The sequence below is a fragment of the Vicugna pacos genome, chromosome 11 (assembly GCF_048564905.1).
Source record: "Vicugna pacos chromosome 11, VicPac4, whole genome shotgun sequence".
NCBI classification, from domain to species: Eukaryota; Metazoa; Chordata; class Mammalia; order Artiodactyla; family Camelidae; genus Vicugna; species Vicugna pacos.
The window spans coordinates 25,147,983-25,170,068 of NC_132997.1; the positions used below are offsets into that span (position 1 = coordinate 25,147,983).

Here is a 22,086-nt window from a genome sequence, read left to right on the forward strand (position 1 = left end):
TTAAAGGGCTTGCACGAGAAAATGTTCTTGTTTTACTTTCAGTTTTATTTTTATTGATGTGTAGTTGATTTCAATGTTAGTTTCAGGTGTACAGCAAAGTGATTCAGTTATACATATACACACATGCATGTTTTTTCTTTTCAAGTTCTTTTCCATTATATGTTATTGCAAGGAATTGAAAATTGTTCCCTTGCGCTACAGTAGGTTCTTGTAATAATGTTCTTTATTATCATTTTTATTTTGCAGTCAGAAGCATGCTAAGTAATATGCAAAAAATTCAGCTGCAGTGTATTGACACTTCCTTTTGCACCGTGTTTCCTGGCAGGAAGGAGAAGGGTTTCTCTGTACTAGCTGTTACAGCTCACACGATTGTGCCGGCTTCGTTTATTTCAGTCGGCAGTAGAGGGCGCTATACTCTTTCTAGATTTTCTCATAGAAGAGCACTTTTCCATCCCCCGCCACCTTTATAGTCACCACCTACATCACCTACAGGGAAGTCAGAGTAATCTTTTGCTTTTAGTGGAGTTCTCACATTTGCTGAATTTTAGGCTTCTCTGACTTTGCATTAACAAGATGTTTTCGATCCTATTGTATTTAGCTCTGAAATGACAGAATTTCGGTCCTCAGAGGTTGCTGATATGTTTGAGTGAACATTGTCTGTATAAATGTAACGTTTTCCCTCCTAGACTTTACACCACTAATATAGATGGGAAGCAAAAGCAGTTTACAGAACATTCATCCAGATAATGGAAGGACAGGATTTTTAAGTTTTCAGGTTCCCTGTACTCATCCCACCTGACTCATTTCTTAAACCCTGATGTTAACATGTGATGTTTCCTAAATGGTTCTTGACATGAAGGCCTTTACTGAATGTGTCATCAAATGGTCCTAAATGATGTCTCAAAAATGTCGAGAAATTCTTGCATGTGTGCATGCACCCATATGAATAGCTGTCATATTTTCAGCCCTGTTCCTGTAAAGTAAGTATTTGCATGTTCATGAATATGGTAGTAGGGAGTTAGGGAAGAGAAAGAGCCAAGAACTTGCCAGAGACTTTATACTGAAATGTGAGGTCAGAAATCAAAAGGTGATGATGGCCTTAGTTAGGGCAGCATCTGCATTCTTGAGGTGGTTTGTGTCTCAAGGACCTGAAGACCCAAACTGAAAATGTATTAAACAGTTACTGGATGTATTACAGGATGTGTTAGAAACAGGAAGTCCAAAGGTGTGACTGGTGCAGGGCTGATTGGCTGTCAAGAAACTAGTTTCTCAATGAACAGTGCATATATGTGAATTTTTTAAAAATGTGCAGTATATTGTGTCTATGTATTTACATACAATATATTGTACATGTGCAGTCAAATTGTAACAATTCTACCTAATAAAACTGAAAAATGAAAAGAAAATGGAAAAAATAATACAGTTTAAAAAAAAACTAGTTTCTTTCTTTTGTGGGTGCGTGTGCTTAGCATGCATGAGGTCCTAGGTTCAATCCCCAGTATCTCCTCCACTACAATAAATAAATAAACCTAATTAACTCTCCCCAAAAAACCCTAGCAATGATATAAGTTAATTAACAAAAGGAACTAGTTTCTATCTCTTAGCTTTGCTGTCCTCATACTTGACCTTCATGATGACTATGTGGGTGTGAGTTTCTTGTTCACATAGCATCAAAAGGTCAGGAAAAAGATGGTCTCTTACTTTTATTACCTTTTAAGAAGTAGAAGAAGTTGCCCCTGAGCCTCTTTGTCCCCAGCCTACTCCCCTTTGCTTGACACTGGCCTCTTCTAGGGTTATGTTCCCATCCTAAAGCCAGGCACTGGGCGGTGTGGCTGGAGTTACCTGGATGGGTGTGGGGTGACCAGGATTTACCCCTGGGGGCTAGGGAGGGACCTAGTCTCTTCTGAACCCAGGGTGTTAGATGATTGAATAAAACTGGAGTTACGTCAGCAGGAATTCTGTTAGAAATGACTGTGGTGGAGGCGGCCAGTACTGTCTCCTCAGAGTTATCGGTACCCTGCCAGAAATGTAGGCAGAGAGAAGTGTCCTAGTTTTTGCTTTCTGAGCCAAAGGAAGAATGCCAGGATCTGATATTGCTTAAAGAGTTCCATTAATTAAGTCCTGTCTGTCCGATGGGATGGAAGACAACAGAGTGATTTAGATGCAGATCACAGCTAGCTCAGTGATGTCCTCTTTTACAATTACCTGGGGCATTTCTTTTCTGTGACGTGCTCTTGCTTTGCTCTGGGTGGCGATGGGGTGTGGGCAAAGGGGTGATGCGGGCTGGTGTTGGGGGTTGCCAGAGGTAGCAGAGGTGTTAGGCCATCACTGTTTCTTCCTGATTGGTGTCTTGGGAGTGGTCCAGCTCGCTATTTATTGTATTTACCAAATATGAAGCTAGAGACAGTTGCTATCACCATTAAATATATAGAAAAATAAGGTCGGAGGGGAGGGGATAGCTCAGTGGTAGAGCGGGTGCTTAGCATGCATGAGGTCCTGGGTTCAATCCCCAGCACCTTTGTTTAAAAAAAAAATTAATAAAATAAATAAATAAATAAACCTAGTTACCACCCCCCCCACCCCGAGTAGAAAAGGAAAGAAAAATAAGGTCGTCGTCTCTGGTGTTCACGAGGCATTTACCTCCCTATCCCGTGGCACCCTGCAGCTCTGGACGGCCTGAGTGATTCAAATGTGTGTGTGCAAGACGACCATCCTTCTGCCTGCAGGTAGCATTGCATACGCAATTTTCGACTTGGAACGACTTGTGTAAGGTTGTAAAGGCTTATCCACGGCCTTCCTGGACGATCCCTAGAGCCCCTGTGTTTGTGTACAGTTACCAGATGACGTCCCGCACTTCTAGGTAACCAGAACATTTGTTTGGCCCATCCTCAGGGACATACAGATCAGCTCCTCCAGTACCACCACGTCCGAGAGTCAAGACCCTTCTTCCGGGGACCCCACGGTCAGTGCCCTTCAACAGCAGCTGTTACTGATGATGGCTCGGAGGACCCAGCCAGAAACCCCACGGGTATGTTCCAGCATCACTGCTTGTAAACGCTCCAGAAGCAGGGATCTTGAAACCTGCTCCCAGGTTGGATTTACCCAACAGAACTAGTCCGGCCTTATGCTGAATTTTACGTCACTGGGTTGGGGCTATATCACTGCATGGTGGTCTACTGAACGAACGTGTAAAGAAACCATTTAGGTAACAGGTACCCTTCTGCTGATGCTAACAGGATTATTACTGTCTTAATTGCTCTTCCAAATGCGTTAGAAGTTTATTTACATTGATCTTTGGTGGCCGGGATGCTCACTTGGTTAGGACGGCTTTTTTTCCCTGTGGTTTGGACAATATCTAGATTTTTATTAATTTGTTATCACCTTATATATTGAGCTTCAGAGATTTTGAAAGAGAATCTTGGCTGGGAAGCGAGACTTTATTTTTGGAGCAAATGACATGACCATCAAGGGACTTGAAAGATGAAGCCTTCTGTTAATTTACTGACAGATAACATTGGTGTTTATTCATTTATTCAGTACACCTTTAATGAGGCTGTGGGAGGCAGAGCAAAGAATTAAAAAAAAAGATAACATGGGAGGAAAGACATACACTTGGTCCTGAATTTAGAGGTACAGATTCCGTCAGGGCATTTTGGAGAATGAGGGTGGAGAAGGCTCCTTACAAGAAGGGACACTTGGGCTGGACCTTGAAGAAAAGTAGATTTCAGTAGGTACAGATGGAAGGAAGAGCACTATAGATGCAACACTGTCCAGTTAGTGTGACGTTTCTTTATTGCTGTACTTACCTTCCTCCTGATAATGTTTTGATTTCTTCTGGAGAATATTGCCAACAAAAAATATTTTTATGGTTTTATATTTGTTTTCATGCTTGCTTAACCAAGTTTTTCCAAAAGATGCTACAGTAATTTATACACTATTGTTCAGCTGTGTGAAAAAAAAATGTCATAGTCCCTTCTAACTGACCATATGCTGTCCTGGACAGTACTCCTGCTGACTGATGGGAGTGGGGCACTGGGTAGGGAGGACTTGAAAGAGCCAGCGAAGGGTAACCAGCCCTCCCAGGCTTGAAAGAATTCCGGTGGGAAAAAGCATTCACTTAATTCAAGGAGTCAGTCTTCAGGGCTGTTCCCTTCCTTCCCTCCCTTCCAGGGCATCCGGATGTGGAAGGAAGCTTCCCAACACACTGGGAGGCCAGTGGAGGTGGGAGGGCGCCCCTGGTGGCCAGACCTGGCTTAGATCCCACTGGGTGGTCCCTGCAGAGGGCGGGCTGCCCGTTACCAGAGATTAGGTTCTTGTCTCAGGCAGGAAAGAATTCAAGAATGAGCCATAATAAAATGGAAGTAGATTTATTTAGGGAGATACACACTCCATTGACACAGTGAGGGCTGTCTCAGCAGGCAAGAGAGGTGGTCTCAGGGTATGGCACAGTTTTTATGGGCTGGGTAATTTCTCAGGCTAACAAATGGGAGGATTATTCCAACTATTTTGGAGAAGGGGCAGGGATTTCCTGGAATTGGCACCCCCCCACCCCGTTCACTTTTTGGCCTTTTATGGTCAGACTGGGAACTGTCATGGTGCCTGTGGGTGTGACATTTAGCAGCTAATGTGTTACGGTGAACGTACAGTGAGGCTCAATGTCTACTGGAAGTCAACTCTTCTGCCATCTTGGTTCTAACCAGTTTTTGTCCTGTCCTCAATTGCTGTGTCATTCTAAAATGCTTGTGCCCTGTCCCCTTCCCTCTTAGCCCCACCCCTGCCCAGTTGGGGTACAGTACCAGGGTCTCTGACCCTGCCATCAGCCCCCAGCTCTGAGGGCCCTGCATGCTGTGGCCTTCTCCTCTCCATGAGTCTTTGTGCTCATCAGCCTTTTCTGTATCTTCATGTGCTCCTGTGAGCTCAGCTGCATCCCCTTCGCTTCGTGTCCTGTACCCAGCCCCACCTCCACTGCCCGCACTAGCTTCTACCACAAGTCTTAGTGCAGGGGGGTGGTGCCTGCGGAATGTGGGTTTTCTCTGAGAAACTTGCATTTTCCTAAGACAGGCCTGCGAATGCATCCTCTCCCTACCGCCAGAATGTCATTACTAGAGGTCCCTGCAAGGAGGGACAGTTTATGTGAAAACATTCAGATAGTTTGGGAAGATGCAAATGCTGTTGATTCCACGAGTGGCAGAATCGTAGGGAAACTAGGAATTTTGGATTGTCAGAGATGCAAATCCATTGCCTTAATACCTCAAAAACGTCCCAGGTAGAGCAGAAACTCGGGAGTAGGTGACTGTGGCATGGATAAACCAGAGCCACGCTACTCTTCATTTTACACTTAAAATTCTCTAAGTGGCATCATAATGTAAATGAAATGTATAAAAACTAAATTTGCATGTAGTGTCTCACTGCTGCTTAACTAAATTCGCTGATAAACTTCAAATTTTCTTTTTAATATGTATTTTATTCAGTTCAGAAAACATTTGATGAGGCTTCTATTACTTGTAGACCATTCATTAGGCTAAGAAATAGATACAGAAGGGGATAAGACAGCTCTTATCCTTTGCAGTGTTTTGTTTGTTTGGGGGGATAATTAGATTTATTGATTTATTTAATTGAATTAATTTATTCAATTTAATGAAATTGAGTAATTTTAATTAATTAATTAATTAATTAATTAATTAATTAATTTAATGGGGAGATGGAGGATTGAACCCAGGACCTCGTGTAAGCTAAACATGTGCTCTACCACTGAGCTCTCCCCTCCCCTCCTTGAACTTCAACTTTTTTAACTTTCTTAATTTTAGGTAAATTTTTTTAAATGTCCAAGTTTTACTCTCTGTAGGTATAGAGGTGGAAAATGAAGACTGCCCTCCAGGCTCCTCTTTAGAACCTCAGTAAATATTTGCAAAGATCTCATATCGAAAACAATTCTTTAGTTCTATTATTTAGTTTTCCAAATTTAATTGATACCACCAGGAATTTCAATTAGGTTTTGGCTATGAAATAAAAATTAGATTGGTTTCCTGCTCATTGTCCTGCATGTACTTAGTGAAGACTTACTGTACCTCAGCCCTGTGCTGGGGGCAGAGTAAACCATAGCAGAAAGTCCCAGCTTCTGCCTTCAAGCAGTTTGACATCTGGTCAACCAGGTCAGCTGTCTGGGGTGGAGATGTGATCGCGACAGGCTCAGGCGCCGTGGCCATGGAAGAAGCCCCAGGCCAGGATGCAGGGCACCGGGGAGACTTCCCCCGTGAGGTGAGATCTCAGCTGAAACATGGAGGGTGCACTGAAGTTGGCAGAAGAGCCAGGGTGAGGCCTGCGGGTGAGAGAGAAGCAAGTGTGGGCACTGCCTGGACCGAGGAGGCAGAGGGTCAGGGAGAACACGAGGGAAGGGCTGTTTCTTAGTCCAGCAGAAATAAGCAGGGGCCCCTTATCTCCCTCTGTTCTTCATGGTCACAGGAGTGCTGCATGTGTGATCTGGGAGACCCCCCCCCTCACGAGTCACTGTTCTGTATGTGGGAATCCACAGGGGATGTGTAAATAGGTCAAGGATGAGCAGTGGTGATGATGACAGTCTTTTCAGGAGGAGCACATGGGGCCACCCAGGACTACTGTGTATCCTGCCCCCTCCTTATACCATCCCCTCCCTTTTCCCCTCCCCTTCCAGGAAGTTTTCAAGACCTCATCCCCCAAAAATACAGTTAAATCTGCCCTGGTCCTCTCTGACTTTGGGGATGTCCTGTAGAGCCGGGTCGCTCACTCGTCTCAACATAACAGACCTTCATTTGTGTTCTCCCTTTTGTTAGGTAGGTTTCATACTCAAAGTTATAAAACTGACTCTGAAATTGTTTGAACATATTATTTGTCAGCCATTCTTCCCCATCCTAGTTATTTTTGTCAGTTGTCCATTTTCTCATGGTTTCTCTCTCAACATTGTGTTTTTAACATCTTCTTGCACAGCTGGACTCACGTGTATTGTCTCTGGAATGGTCCTGCTGTGAAGGTGGCCTTCACCCTACGGGTGAGCCCGGCCTGATGTGTGGGTTCGCCTGGGTTCCCTGAAGTGAGGGAAACAGCAGAGACCGGATGTCGGCTTCCCACAGTCCTGGCTGCATGCTGGACCTTGGGGGAGTGATCTCCCCTCTCAAAGCCTCAGTTTCCCATAGTTTAAATGTGGATGATGACACTGATGTGGGAGAGTTATGATGAGGTTTTGAGGACTGGAGATGATATGTGGCAAAATTTAATGATCGGTGGCTGCGATTAATACCATCAGAATTCTTGTCGGTCATACAGAATTCTCGAAGTTTCCGTTATTTTGAACCGTAGAACTTTTCAGGTAGCTTGGGGGAGGGGTGGAGACCTTTACACTCTTAAATGTTTTGATTCTACCAAAAATTATTCCTGAAGTGTACTTTATACTTCCCTGCTTTTTTTTTTAATTTGGAACTTTTTTTTAAATTGAACTATCACTGATTCTTCCCTCCCTTCTTAAACTGAATATGCTGATCATCATTCAAGTTGTTCTTGATCACTGAGATTCATGAAACAGACGTTGGTCTTATGCTGTCAACGCAGATCCATGTGGGGAGGGAGCAAAGGCATTTATCCTGTTGTTTTTTTTGGAGGGGAGGTAATTAGGTTTTTAAATTTATTTATCTTTAGTGGAGGGACTGGGTGGGGACTGAACCCAGGACCCTGTGCATGCTAGGCAGGCACTCTACCACTGAGCTGTACCCTCCTCCCATCCTGTCTCTTAAAAAGGACTCATGTTCAGTTTACACCCTGTCCCCCTCCTTTACTCCTCTTCTTCTTCTAATAGTAGAAGAAAGCTGCAGGCTGACTTACTGGATGGGGTGATGTGGCTGTTCCTGGGTGAGGCTTACTTAACGGATCAGAGTCAGAAACGGTGTTTTGGTTAGTGTGTCTCTGCATTTACCTGAGTCATAGTTGGGAAACTCCCCCTCCGTCTCCACTGTGATCCTCACGCCTGCAGCCCCTGCACTGCTGATACCTGCCGGGAGCTCTGCCCTGGACCCCTCACTCCATGTCCTTGCTGGGCGTGTCCACCTTACACGCTCCCTCAGCTCCCTTGTCTGTCTCTTTCCGAGTATACAGATGCAGGCGTGTGTGTGTGTGTGTGTGTGTGTGTATGTGTGGTTGAGTTATCAGAGTGGGTTAGCTTGTCTACACCCCAGGAATTTCTAAACCCCTTCAAGATAGAAACTCTGTCTTGTTATTCTTTGCATTCTCAGCTTAGGTTACATATAGGATCTGGCTTAGATAATCTGCACGATACATATCTGTTGGATGAGTGAATAAAATGAATGATTAAAATGATGAGAAACATTTGAGTTTGAGATTTACATCAGAAATAAGAATAAGAATAATTGCTGTAATTCTCTGAAACATGTAGCTCTGTGCGTTCCCTGGTATTTAAGGCAAAAAATGAAATTCAATGAACCCAATTTTCTCATAAAGGACGTTGTTGTGAGCTGACTTGTGCTCCCTTAAAATTCATATGCTGCAGTTGTAACCCCCCAGGACCTTAGAATATGAATGTATTTGGAACAGGACCTTTAAAGAGGTGATTAAGTTAAAACGATGTTATTAGTGTAGAACTTAATCCAATATGGCTGGTGTCCTTTTAAGAAGAGGAGAGCAGGACACGGACACACAGAGGGAAACCGTGTGAACACACAGGGAGAGGGTGGCCGTCTACAAGCCAAGGAGAGAGGCCTCAGAAGAACCCAGTCCTGCCAACACCTTGATCTTGGGCTTCTAGCCTCCAGAATAATAGTAGCACTTCCGTGGAAGAGTCATTGTGAGGTTTGGAGGATTAGAGAGGATATATGGCAAAACTGTGCCTTTAATAATCGGTGTCAATTATTAGTATTATCAAAATTTTTATTAGTTATATGGAACTCTTGGATTTTTCAGATAGTCTGGGGGAAGACAGACATTCCTATTGTCTAAGCCACCCAAACTGTGGCACCTTGATGTGGCGTCCCCCGCAACCAATCACAGAAATCAAATCAGTTTTCTCTCTGCATTGAATTCTGAGATGTTTTGAAACAAGGATTTCATTTATGCAGCAATAAAAAGCCTGATATGCCAGAATCTTTAATAAGTTTTGCAAAAGATGTAGTCTTCATGTGATTTTTTTTTTTAGTTTGAACTTCCCTAAGGTTAATATTCAAATAAAATCTAATATTCTAATAAAATATTCTATTAAAATATTTTAATAAAAATATCCTATTTTTATTATTTAAAAGAATGCCATCACCTCCACTGTTGCTTGTCCTTGAGCTATTGAGGCGTCACACCTGAATTCCTACATCACAGAACAGTAAACCACATTCACCTTGTACACACATTTCTTACTTGCACTCTTTGTCCAGGGAACATGAAGGAAAAGGATCTCTTTGCGGGGGGAAGGTTTACTCTGGAGCACACATGCTCTTTTTGCTCACATGACAGCAGGAAGTTTCCACGAGCACTCTTTTCTGTTGGGAGGAGAGTTCCAGACGCAAGCATTGCTGACAGTCTCAGCTTTCCTGTAATAATACAGCCCGGCCCATCCTGTATATTGCCTTCACAATGGGTCAACTTTCCCTTGAAATGCCTTTTGCATTAATATTTTATAGTCTGACTCCATGCTGCAGAGCTGAGTCAGTGAATTAGCATCTGGGAACAGAGAAATGGTGAAATCTCTCAGTGGTCTCCAGTGAAGCAAGTGTGCTGTCCTGATGTGTGCCAGGCATTTTGACATCCGTGACTTTCACTGAATTAAGATAAAAAAAAAATGTAGACTCTCCAAGGATACCCTCTTGCTCAATAAGTCAAAGAGCCGTCTGGGAGGGAGACCTTTAAAAGACCACACCACCTCCACGGCTGCTCTTCCTTTCTGCCCTCCTGCCTTTTCTTGTCTTGGTCCTTCTTATCAGTCTCCCGTGTTTTATGTTCATTAGCCTACAGGAAATGAGAGCCTACCTCAAATCCATTTTGGAAAAATTCAGGCAAGTGCAAACAAATAAAAACACGGACTTGAATCATCCACCAAGTCCACTTTTAGGCACACGTCTGAAAGAGCCTAAAGCAAGGACTCAGATATTTGCATGTGCTTGTTCACAGCAGCATTCTTCACTGTTGGAATAGTGAATATTCCACCAGGAAGTGGAAGCGATCCAAATGTCTATCAACAGGTGAATGAATAAATGAAATGTGGCGTGTATCCACACAATGGAACTTTACTCATCCTTAAAAAGGAAGGAAATTCTGACACAGGCTACACAGATGAACCTTGAAGACATGATGCTGCATGAAATAAGGCAGTCAAGAACAAATACTGTAAGAGTCCACTTATACGCGGTACCTAAAGTAGGCAAATTCCTGAAGACAAGGTAGAATGGTGGTGGCCAGGGGCTAGGGGAGGAGAGAATAGGGGGTTAGTGTTCTATGCAGACCGAGTTTCAGTTTTGCAGGATGAAAGAGTTCTGGCGATCTGTTGCACAACAATATGAATGTCGTTAACACCAGTGAAATGTACACTTAAAAAGAGTTACGATGGTCAGTTTTACACTGTGTTTTTTTAAACCACAGTTGTAAAAAGACAGATTATAATTAGACGATACAGAGGAGGCTGGGCATCTCTAGAAGGCTGACTGACAGAGAGGATGAGCAATGAATGGCCCAACAGTGAAGGAGGAGGTGAATGGGGGATTTGGATTTAACTGTCTCTGTGCACTGAGAACTGGAGACAAAGCACAACAAAATCTAACAGGAACCTCTCCTCTTAATCTGGGGCCCCAACAAGCTGCACCCCACTTGTTAGGATTAAATAAACACACTCTCATCAGTACCTCCACAAGGGAGCTGCCTGGAAAGCTGCCTGTCTCAAACCTTGGTGCTGACTAAGGGGACAGAAATCTCTCTGAAGACTTTGTAACCACAAGATAGCATCCAGTTTGCAGCCCTTATTCACGCTACATGGACGGTTCAAACAGCTCAGAGAATTTATTCTGAAGTGGTCCTTGGGTGGTAGTGCCTCCAAGCACCTAGCAGAAACAAAGGTAAATTTCAGTCTGGAAGAACAGAGCTTTAATACCACTCTCAAAGAATGCATGCTAGTAAAGAGACAAGGAAAATATGTCTAAGTGAAAAGTTATAAAATATACTACAAAACTGACTGCTGTGAATAAGAGCCAGGAACGTCACCAGAAAGCAGAAACAGACTCTCAGTGAATTTAGGAATTGTAATGATCAGATTCAGAATAGAGAGTAGGTACGTCTAATACATCGAAAGGAGTAAAGGAAGAGATTGAAATATAAGTAAGATGCAAAAGGCTATATAATCACCAAGAAGATCTGGAGAAGCACCAAATACGAGAAATGAGAAATGTGATAATGAAAGCAAACTCATGGAGGATTTGACAGGAAATCTGACACTTAGGAGCAGAGAACTGGTAAAGTGAAAGTTAGATCTGGAGAAATAATTTCGATGTAGCACAGAGAGACACAGAGGGAAACAGAACAGGAGGTTATAGAGTGAGGAGGACATCGTCAGAAGGGCTGTCATCCTCCTTGGTCAGAATCCCAGAAGAAGATGAAGGGAAGAATGGGATGGGAAAAATATTAAAAATTTAAAGGCTGAGATAACACAGACTTAGGCAGTGGGATGCTGGTAAACCAGCAAGAAAAGGATGAACATTTTAATTAAAGGCACTGGGGCAACGGTTTTCTTTATGGTAAAGGAAATGTACCCTATTTCACATTATACACAAAAATTTATTCCTGGTCGACCAGCAACTTAAATGTGAAAGGCCAAACTATACAACTTTAAGAAAGGTGATATAATCAAATATCTTTGCAGCCTTGGGGGAGAAAGGATTTAGTAAACAAGGTATAGAAAGTGCAAAGCTTTTGCACTTGGTAGGAAAAGTTGGATACATTATATTTCACTTAAATTAAGAACTTGTATTTATCAACTATATTCAATACCTTGTAGTCACCTATAATGAAAAGGAATATGAAAACGAATATATGTATATACATGTATGACTGAAGCATTGTGCTGTACACCAGAAATTGACACAACATTGTAAATTTACTATACTTCAATAAAAAAAGAACATGTATTTATCAATAATGCTGTAAAGAAAGTAAAAAACCAAGTCATAAATTGGGAACATATCTGTAACATATATCCTTTAATAAAGGTCTTGATCATACATGTATGTATATATACAAAGGCACACAGGTACACACACAGTATGCCTCCATGCATACACATGTGTACATATATACACATGTACCCATGTACAAACTAATGAAAGACAAAGCAGCAGGCCAATAGAGAAAGGGGCAAATGATTTCAGGAAGAAAAACTAAAAGCAAACAAAATGCTCGATTCATTAATAGTGAGGGAAATGCAAATTAGAATAAACAAGAAATATCACTTTATTCTTACCAGATTAGCAACAATTAAAAATTGCCTGATGCTCTCAGATGTTGGTGAGGATGTGGAGCGATGCAGCATGTGTGTGCTGTTGGGGGTGTGTAAACCCATAGCACTGAAGTATTGTCTAGTAAATTGAACATTTCCACACCCAGTAATTTCATGTCTGGTAAATTTGTGCATTTCCTGGAAAAGTCAAACAGTTTTTTTTTTCAGTAAAGTTGAACATCTGGTATAGTTGAACATTTGCATTCCTAGGAGTTCCATTCCCAGGTGTATATTCTAAAGAACTTTTTTATGCAGATGTACCAGGAGACATGTTCAAGAACATTCATAGCAGCAGAATAGCATAAACAAAGAAAGAAAAAAAGAAAGGAAAAAAGAAAAAAAATTGAAAAAAAAGCCCCAAGTCCCTAAATATTCAACAGTAAAATGAACAGGTGAATTATGACATATCCATGTAATGGAATATTATACAGCCATGAAAATATATGCTGCACCTATAAAACATGGCAATGTGTCAGCCTCGGGAACAGAATGTGGAGCAGAGGGAAGAAGAAAGCAAAAAGAAAGGAGCAGAAGGCTATATATATGTTGTGGTTTTGTATCTATAAGGTTCAAAAACATAAATAAACAGTATAGAAGTTGTGGATATAAGCATAACAAACACTGAAGAAAAGAAAGAGAATGATGACACCAAATTCAGGACAGTGGCACTTGCCGAAGGAGGAGGGAAGGGGAGTGGTTGGGAATGTCCCACAGGGAATGTCTGTGATTCCATTTGTGCTCTTTTTCTTATCCTGGGTGACAGCCACATTCATTGAATTCTTTTTCTTTCCACCTTACACATACTAAAAAAATATGTATTTGCATTGACTCAATATTTAATAAAACTATATTTTTTTTAAAAGTGTGATACTTAGTGTTCTCCAATGTAGGGGAAAATACCCTAAGGTACCTCCGAGTCCTTGGGCTTTGATTTGTACACAAGATGCTTACTAAGTGCACGTGCCAAGTGTGCCCCCAGAGCACAAGAGGATAAAACCGTGTGTTTTCAGAAGACGACTGTGACCGAGGTCCTTATTACACTGTGTTTAAAGAGGTGATCTCCAGTTTTCTGAGATATTTAGCAATCGAACATGGAGAATGAAAAATCGAGGTAACTATATTTAATTTCAAGAGTAGTCTCTGGAAAAACCATCACAACAGGTTGCTTTAACTCCTTATGTTTTAAATATCATATCAGGTGTCAGAAGAGGTAGGTTTTGATTTTTCACCTCTTAAGTGTTTCTTCCTCCTTTCCGTCCTCTGTGTTCCTCCCTGAGTGGACCCCTTGGCTTCAGCTCTTCAAGGTCTGTGTCACGTGTTTTTCAGATGATGCATCCAGCTTCAGCGTTAGCAGGTGCAGAGCTTGGCTCTGGCGGGCATTCAGTGTCAGCATCTGAGACCGTGACCGTGTCTAAGGGATGTTTTCCTGTCGGCACTGGGATGCCAGGGACAGAGTCTGCCATAATCTTTCGTATATTCCTACTCCCAACCTGATGCCGGGCTCAGAGTCACTCATTAAGTGTTCCACAAATGAATGAAGGCTTATTTTTCTTCAACATTGAATTGTTCTCCACTGGATCAGAAGAGCTAATCAGAGATGAATTTGGGGTTAAAATGTTTTAAATCTGGGATGAAATTCCCCCGCCTGTTTCTGTTGTATTGGTTTAGATTTTTTTCTATAAATATTTCAGTTTTCTTGTATTGGGCCTCACCAAAGAGCTACATATTGTCAATGAAAATCTTTTGTCTTAGAGTAAAATTTAAATATTTATCTCAGGATTACATTAAATAACATACCTTTCAAAAAGGAAAGGCATTTAAGGTCGTTTGTGGAATTTTGATATTTCGTAAGAATTATTTTCAAGGCAGTTTCTCGCCCTTAATTAACAGTAGTGTTTTGATATGATGCGTAGCATAATTTTAATGTTACATTATCATGGAATTGAAGTGTGTTGGTAAAGAAGACTTCTTCTGTTGATCCTTACTCTTTTCTAGGGTACCCGTATTTATGAACTATATTGGTTTACATGTCAGAATTTGAACATCTGCTTCTGGTACTTTTTAAGGCATGAGGTTTATTGATGACAATAACATGTAATGTGAAACCATTCTCTGTTTTTTCCTTTCGGTATCTAAAAGCACTTGAGTCAGGATCTGGAAGACTCGTCACGTTCTTCCACACAAGGAAAATTTAACCGAGAGCAGTTTTACAAGTTCATCATTTTCCCTGGCAAGTGGATTAAGGTCTGGTATGATCGCCTTACCTTGTTGGCATTGCTTGATCGGTAAGTCCCTGAGCTCACTCGTGTTCCAGTGAGAGACACAGTGGGGGCATGACAGTGTGCACGTGCATGCTCACAAAAAGAAATTTTGCTACATGCTAGGGTTTTCAAGGTGTCCACCTCTTGTGCTGCAAACCCAGAGTTGAAGCAGTAGGATACCGACAACTGAAGAAACTGTAACTTAGCAATTAAAATGGGAGGGAGGAGGGAATGTCATTTGGGGTGGCCACTATGGAAAACAGTTTGGAGATTCCTTAAAAAACTAAAAATAGACTTACCCTGTGATTCAGCAATCCCACTCCTGGGCATATATCTGGAGGAAACTCTAATATGAAAAGATATGTGCACCTTAGTGTTCATAGCAGCACTATTTACTATAGCCAAGACATGGAAGCATCCTAAATGTCCATCGACAGATGACTGGATAAAGAAGTTGTAGTGTATATACACAATGGAATAGTACTCAGCCATAAAAAGAATGAAACAATGCCATTTGCAGCAACATAAATGGATCTAGATATTATCATACCAAGTGAAGAAAGCCAGAAAGAGAAAGACAAATACCGTATGTTATCACTTCTATGTGGAGTCTAGAAAACTGAAACAGATGAATTTATTTACAAAATAGAAACAAACTCACAGACATAGAAAACAAACTTATGGTTACCAGGGCTGGAAGGGGTGGGCAGAGGAATAAATTGGGAGTTTGGGATCTGCAGATACTAACTACTATATATAAAATAGATAAACAATGTCCTACTATATAGCACAGGGACTTATATGCAATATCTTGTAATAATCTTTAATGAAAAAGAATATGAAAAAGAATATATGTGTGTATATGTATAACTGACACATGATGCTGTACACCAGAAATTAACACATTATAAACTGACTATACTTCAATTAAAAAAAATGTTGGGTGGGAGGAGAATTGGGTCACGTGGTTTAGACTTAGGTTAGCTCTGGGGACAGTGTTATGCGTTGTTCTGCTCTCTGCTTGCCACGTATTTGTGGGAGAGCCTGCAGCTCGCATGCCTGGGTGTGGGCGTGGGTACAGAGGGGAGAAACATGGATGGAGTGATATCTAGCCCTTCCCCTTCACAACTTGGGTTCTACTTCTCTGTCCTGTAATTTGAATGCTGATCTTTTCTTTAAGCCCTTTTGCTCTTTCTCACCAAGCTCCTCAAGATGCAGTGTTGTGGGTGGGAGCTGCCGTTACTAGATGGGGAGGCAGAAGTGGGAGGGCCAGGTGGGCTAAGGCGGGATGGAGATGCCCACCTCTGCCGCCTCAAGGAATACAAAGAACAAGACTGTGATCTTCAAGGGGTGAGTGGAGTGTGGGTTTGGAAATTCACAATGCTGTTAATAACAGTGTCATCAGCAAAAAGGCTGAGATGCACAGTTAAATTCCAGCCAGTGCGGCCGTGGGAAGGCTGGTTGCCTGCCTTGCTGTATTTGGTCCCCCAGTGACTACTTGTTATAGTAATGTCTTAAATGGTGTGGTCACATACTAAAAACTATAGTCATGCAAAATTACAACAGTAAATTCCAGGAACCACAAGTCAGGGAAAGGAGTTATAATGGTTCTTCTAACAACACTGTGTTACCCCAGGGACACACCCTGAAGACAAAGATTTCATGCTTAACTAAAATCATTCAAGATAATACACTCTGTTAGATGAGACAGTTTTTTTGAAATAGTCTGGTGAAAAGAAATGATTGAACGTTGAACTAGCTTGTATTAACCCTTCACACTAAAACCACGTATTTCTGTAGGTTCCTAGGCTTGTTATTTTAACATCCACTTGGTGATGAAAAAGTCCAATTGAGGTCTACAAAAGGGTGCTGAAGATGATAACAGTTTTGAAACGTTTGTAGTGTTATAGTTTTAATCACTTCTCTTGCAAGTTATGATGGGGTTTAAATTTTGTGCTCAGGGATGACCTGAGTGGAGATGCCACCGCCTCCATTATCCATGGATTCCTTAGCTGGTGTGGGGAGCCCCTGGGCCCCGGAGAACCCTGTGGTGATCAAATCCAGTCCCACTGTTACTAGTGCTGTGATCTTAGGATGGCTACAGAAACTCTCTGTGCCTCAGTGTCCTGTCAGATGGGGATAATCTATACCACAGGGAGGCTGTGAGGATTAACCCAACTTAGCCATCGAAAGAGTTCTTTAAATATTAGTTGCTATTGTTATTATTATTACCTGGAATATAGCCCAGAACCCAGAAAAGAAATTTTAAAAAAATTAAAATTAGGGAAGTCAAAGTAGCTATTGTCAAATCGAGACACTAAAAACTTTCTCACCCTGAATCTGCTCCACCTGTCCTTCGCCCCGTCTCCACTGATGACAGCCCTACCCTGCCAGCTTCTTGGGTTGAGCATCTTGGAGTTATCCTCAAGTCTTCTTTCCTGTCACACGCACGTTCAGTTCTCACAGGGAAGGATGTGTACGGCTGCTTCAAATGCGTCTGCGGCAGCTTCCACCTTCAGTGCTACCACCCTGGTCAGAGTTACTTTCATCTCCCATCTGGGCTACTGCGGTGGCATCTCCTGCACACACCCATTGTCTCTGTGTGCTACTCTTAAAACATTTTTTTTAATGATTATTTTTTAGTTTTGAGGAGGGGAGGTAATTCAGTTTATTTATTTATTTATTTTTATTGGAGGCACTGAGGATTGAACCCAGGACCTCGTGCATGCTAAGCATGTGCTCTATCACTGAGCTATACTACCCCCGCTCCACCCCTGCCACCTGTGCACTATTCTTAACACAGCAGAGTGAGGCTGGCCCTTCTGTTCTTCACCACACTGGGCACTTTTCCAGCCTTAAAACTGTTGCCTCTGCCCGGAGCTCTCTCCCCTCCAATACCTGCACGACCAACTCCTTCGTCTTTCAAGTGTCTTTTCTTGGTGAGGCTTAGCCTGACCTTCCTGTTTAAAAGGACATCAGCTCCCTGTCCACACACTCATAATCCCTCCTGACTTGCTCTCTTCATCTTTCTATTGCACTCATCATCTTCAAACACTATATACTTATTGTGTGTTTGTATTACTTGTTTTACATCACTGCCCCCTAGAAAGGAAGCTCCATGAGTTTCCTCCACCGATGTATCCCCAGCACCCAGAGCAGCGCTGAGCACTTCTGTTTTGTGAACAGATAAATCCCGTTCCCTTACCAAACCAGCTCCCCTTCCCAATTTCTGCCATTATAATCCTTTTCCCCAAGATGGAAATCTTGGACCATCTTCATTTTTTTCAACCAGTCTTTTGCTGTACAGAATCCATTCAATCACAAGGTTTTTTTTCTGCCTCACTCTCTATTGTGTCTTCTTATTAAAAAAATTTTTTTTATTGACGTATAGTCAGTTTAACATATTATGTCAGTTTCTGGTGTACAGCATAATGTTTCAGTCATACATATACATACATATATTTGTTTTCATTATAGCTTACTACAAGATAGTGAATATAGTTCTCTGTGCTGTACAGTAGCCCCTTGCTGTTAATCAATTTTATATATTGAACTGTGTCTTAAAGTCACCTGTCCTTTCCAATAAAATGATGCCACTTGCAGCAACGTGGATGGACCTCAGATGATCTCACTAAGTGAAGTAAGTCAGAAAGAGAAAGACCAATATTGTATGGTATCACTTACATGTGGAATTTTAAAAAATGATGCAAAGGAACTTATTTACAAAACAGAAGCAGACTCACAGACATAGAAAACAAACTTATGGTTACCAAAGGGGAAAGGGGGGTGTAAATTAGGCATTTGGGATTAACAGATACCAACTACTATATATAAAATAGATAAACAACAAGGACCTACTATAGCACAGGGAACTATATTCAGTATCTTGTAATAACTTATAATGGAAAAAAATCGGAAAAAGAATAGCTTTATATATATATGTGTGTGTGTAGAACTGAATCACTTTGCTGTACACCTGAAACTAACACAGCATTGTAAATCAATGATACTTCAATTAAATTTTTTTTTTTAAAGTCACATTTCTACAGCCATGTCACTTTCCCAGGACCTCGTTACTTCTCTCTGGGAGTATTGTTTATCTGTTCCCCTTCAGTGAATCTTGTTAACCTCCGCAAGATAAATCTTTCTAAAGAGCAGCCTCAATTATGACACTCCTTGCCCAGTGAGCAAACTTCTTAACTCATTAGTTAAATATAGATACATGAGGAACTGTGGGAAGGAAGCGGAGGTGGGGAGGCTAGGGACAAAGGGATAGAGTCCTGCTGGAGAAAAATCTGGGAACAAATACTTTTTAGGAACTTTGTTTAAAAATATTTTTTCAGATTCTTTTCCATTACAGCTCATTACAAGCAATTGAATATAGTTCCCTGTGCTATACAGTAGGACCTTATTGTTTATCTGTTTCATATATAGTAATGTGTATCTATTAATCCCAAACTCTTTTTAGGAACCTTATTATTTTCCCCTAAATAGAAAAAAGTTAAAAAAAATTTTTTAAATTGGAGTATAGTTGATTGACAATATTGTGTTAGTTTCTGGTGTACAGCATAGTTATACATATATTTTCAATGGAAATTTTAGTTTCACTTTATTTCCTAAGTCTTTAGATAGTTTTAAATAGATACATCAAAATATTATGAACACATTAAAGAATGCATACTGTATTTTATGGACCTGAACTAAGAAATGTATTCAGTTCTATAAAAAGTGCAGAGTAGAAAATAAAAAACACATACATTTCCCTTTTCATCAAATATATTTTGTTCACCCCAAACATTTTTTTAAAAATTTGCAACATAAGCATCATAATATCTGAGTCCTTTCCATTTCTATACTTCTTGATTCTGTATGTCTTGATTGCCTGATTAAAAGCTGGACAAAAGGTCTGGACAGATACCTCACCAAAGAAGATACATAAGTGGCAGATAAACACGTGGAAAAATGATCCACATCAGACATCATTAGGGAATTATGAATTAAAACAATAATGAGATGCCACTACACACCTATTAGAATGGCCAAATCCAAAACGCTGACACCACCAAATGCTGGCAAGGATGTGGAGCAACAGGAACTCTCATTTCATTGCTGGTGCGAATGCAAGATGGTATAGCCATTTTGGAAGACAGCTTGGCAGTTTCTTACAAACTAAACATACTAGTACCATTTGATCCAATAAACATGCTCCTTATGTTCACACAAATGTTTATAGATGGTCTATTCATAATTGCCAAAATTTGGAAGCAACCAAGATGTCTTTTGATAAGTGAGTGGATAAACAAACTGGTCCATCCGTACAGTGCAATATTGTTTAGCAGTAAAAAGAAAAGAAGTATCAAACCATGCAAAGATGTGGAAGAAACTTAAATGTGTATTACTGAGTGAAAGATGCTAATCTGAAATGGCTGCATACTGTAGATTCCAACTATGGACTCTGGAAAAGGGAAAACTATGGAGTCAGTAAAAAGATCAGTGGTGTCCAGGGGTCAGAGAGAAGGGAGGGATGAATGGGCAGAGCACAGAGAATGTTTAGGGCAGTGAAAGTACTGTGCTACTGTAATGATGGATACATACCATTGTCTAAAACCTGTGGACTGTTCAACACCAAGAATGAGGCATAATGCAGACTATGGACTTCAGTTGATAATGATTTGCCAGTGTTGGTTCATCACTGACAATGAATGTATCACTCTAGTCGGGGGATGTTGATGGTGGGGAAGAGGGTGTGTGTTTGGGAAGAGGAGCTCTGTGGGAAGTCTTTGCACTTTCCCCTCGATTTTTGTTGTGAATTTCAAACTGCTCTAAAAAATAAAGTCTATTAATTTAAAAAAAATGTTTAGGAGTGCCTGCACATGCCAGGGATGAAGTAGCCAATTGTCCCTGTCTTAAAATGATCATAATTTAATTGGAAAGACCGATATGCACGTAAACAAAAATTGGTGAGGTAAGAAATCAACTCAGAATTCTTGCGAATGACCCATCTAACTCTCGACCTTGTAGTCCGCGCCTTCCTCCCTTACTTCATTTCAGCTACTCCTGCCCATAACCCCACCCTGCATCTTGTCCTCCCATAGAAGTCTCCCACCTCTGAAGTCATAATCCCAGCCTCAACTCAGCTTTTGTAGCCTTTCTAACTCCCTCCAGTGTTCCCATATCCTCTCTCGCACTTTGATGCATCTGTGCTCTCTTGCTAGTGGTCCTCGTTACCTCCCCCAGGATCCAGCCTTCAGCCCCTTTGTATCAGCATCTTAAAACTCCCTTTCTTGTCCTTGTGCACACCCATAATAAATCTAATTACTTCCCCCTCAAAACAAAACAAAACAAAACAAAAGTTTTTTTAAGTCACACATCCTTTCCAATTCTCCAGCCATGTCACTTTCTCAGGAACCTAGTAACTTCTGTCTGGGAGTATGAAGAGATACTATGAGGATGTCACCCCAGGATGAGCTCACTTCTCTGCCCCACATCTCTCATGTGGTGCCCCTTGGAGAGAACCACCCAGTGAGGCTGTGGTCATGACACACTGCAGTCAGACCTCTGCACTGTCAGCTATCTGACTGGAGCTCTCCTGGCTTCTAACACTGAGCAGCAAATTCCGGCCACGGAGATTGTATCTGGAAAGGATTGCCTGCTATAGCCAGGTGTTAAGGCATCTCCTTCCGCCATTTAAAGGAGTCAGTGAAGCTGTGACTCTGAACACATTTCACTCTTGTGGATGGCATGGTTCACAGTCTTCTCTCAGTAAACCCAGCTGAGTGGCCAAGGAGAACCAACGGGATTATATTTCATTTGTTTCAGTAACAGAGATCTGGGGTTAAAGTATGGATTTTGTTTATAAAATGCAGGCATAAGGAAAGAAAGAAAAGGAAGGAAGGAAAGGAAGGAAAGAAGGAAGGAAGGGAGAAAGAGAAAGAGAAAGAAAAAAATAAAGAAAGGAAGAAAGAAAAAGGAAGGAAGAAGGAAGAAAGAAACTTAAAATCTTGCTACTAAATATAAAGATGTACTCTCTTGCTGTCTGTCTGTTTAGAAGCATGCCTGTATTCTCTGTTTGGAAACAGACAGGCTTACCTTTCATCCCCTCTGTTTTCATCTGTTTACTTTGCACAGAACTGAAGACGTCAAGGAAAACGTGCTGGCGGTTCTACTCATCGTCCTGGTTTCCCTGCTGGGATTTCTGACATTGAACCAAGGCTTTTGCAAAGACATATGGGTCCTCCTCTTCTGCCTTGTCATGGCCAGCTGCCAGTATTCCCTGTTAAAGGCAAGACCACATCTAATTCTTACCTTCACTAATGT

At 41.4% G+C, this 22,086-nt stretch overlaps 1 protein-coding gene across 1 annotated transcript in view; it reads left to right on the top strand.

The window, feature by feature from the left end:
* LOC102536615 (pecanex 2) overlaps nt 1-22,086 on the top strand; it is a 236,173-nt gene that overhangs the window by 32,460 nt on the left and 181,627 nt on the right. Inside the window, exons 8-10 of the mRNA XM_072972392.1 lie at nt 2,893-3,028; nt 14,648-14,793; nt 21,898-22,051. Of these exons, the coding sequence (XP_072828493.1) occupies nt 2,893-3,028; nt 14,648-14,793; nt 21,898-22,051 (436 nt within the window). The remainder of the gene's footprint in view (nt 1-2,892; nt 3,029-14,647; nt 14,794-21,897; nt 22,052-22,086) is intronic.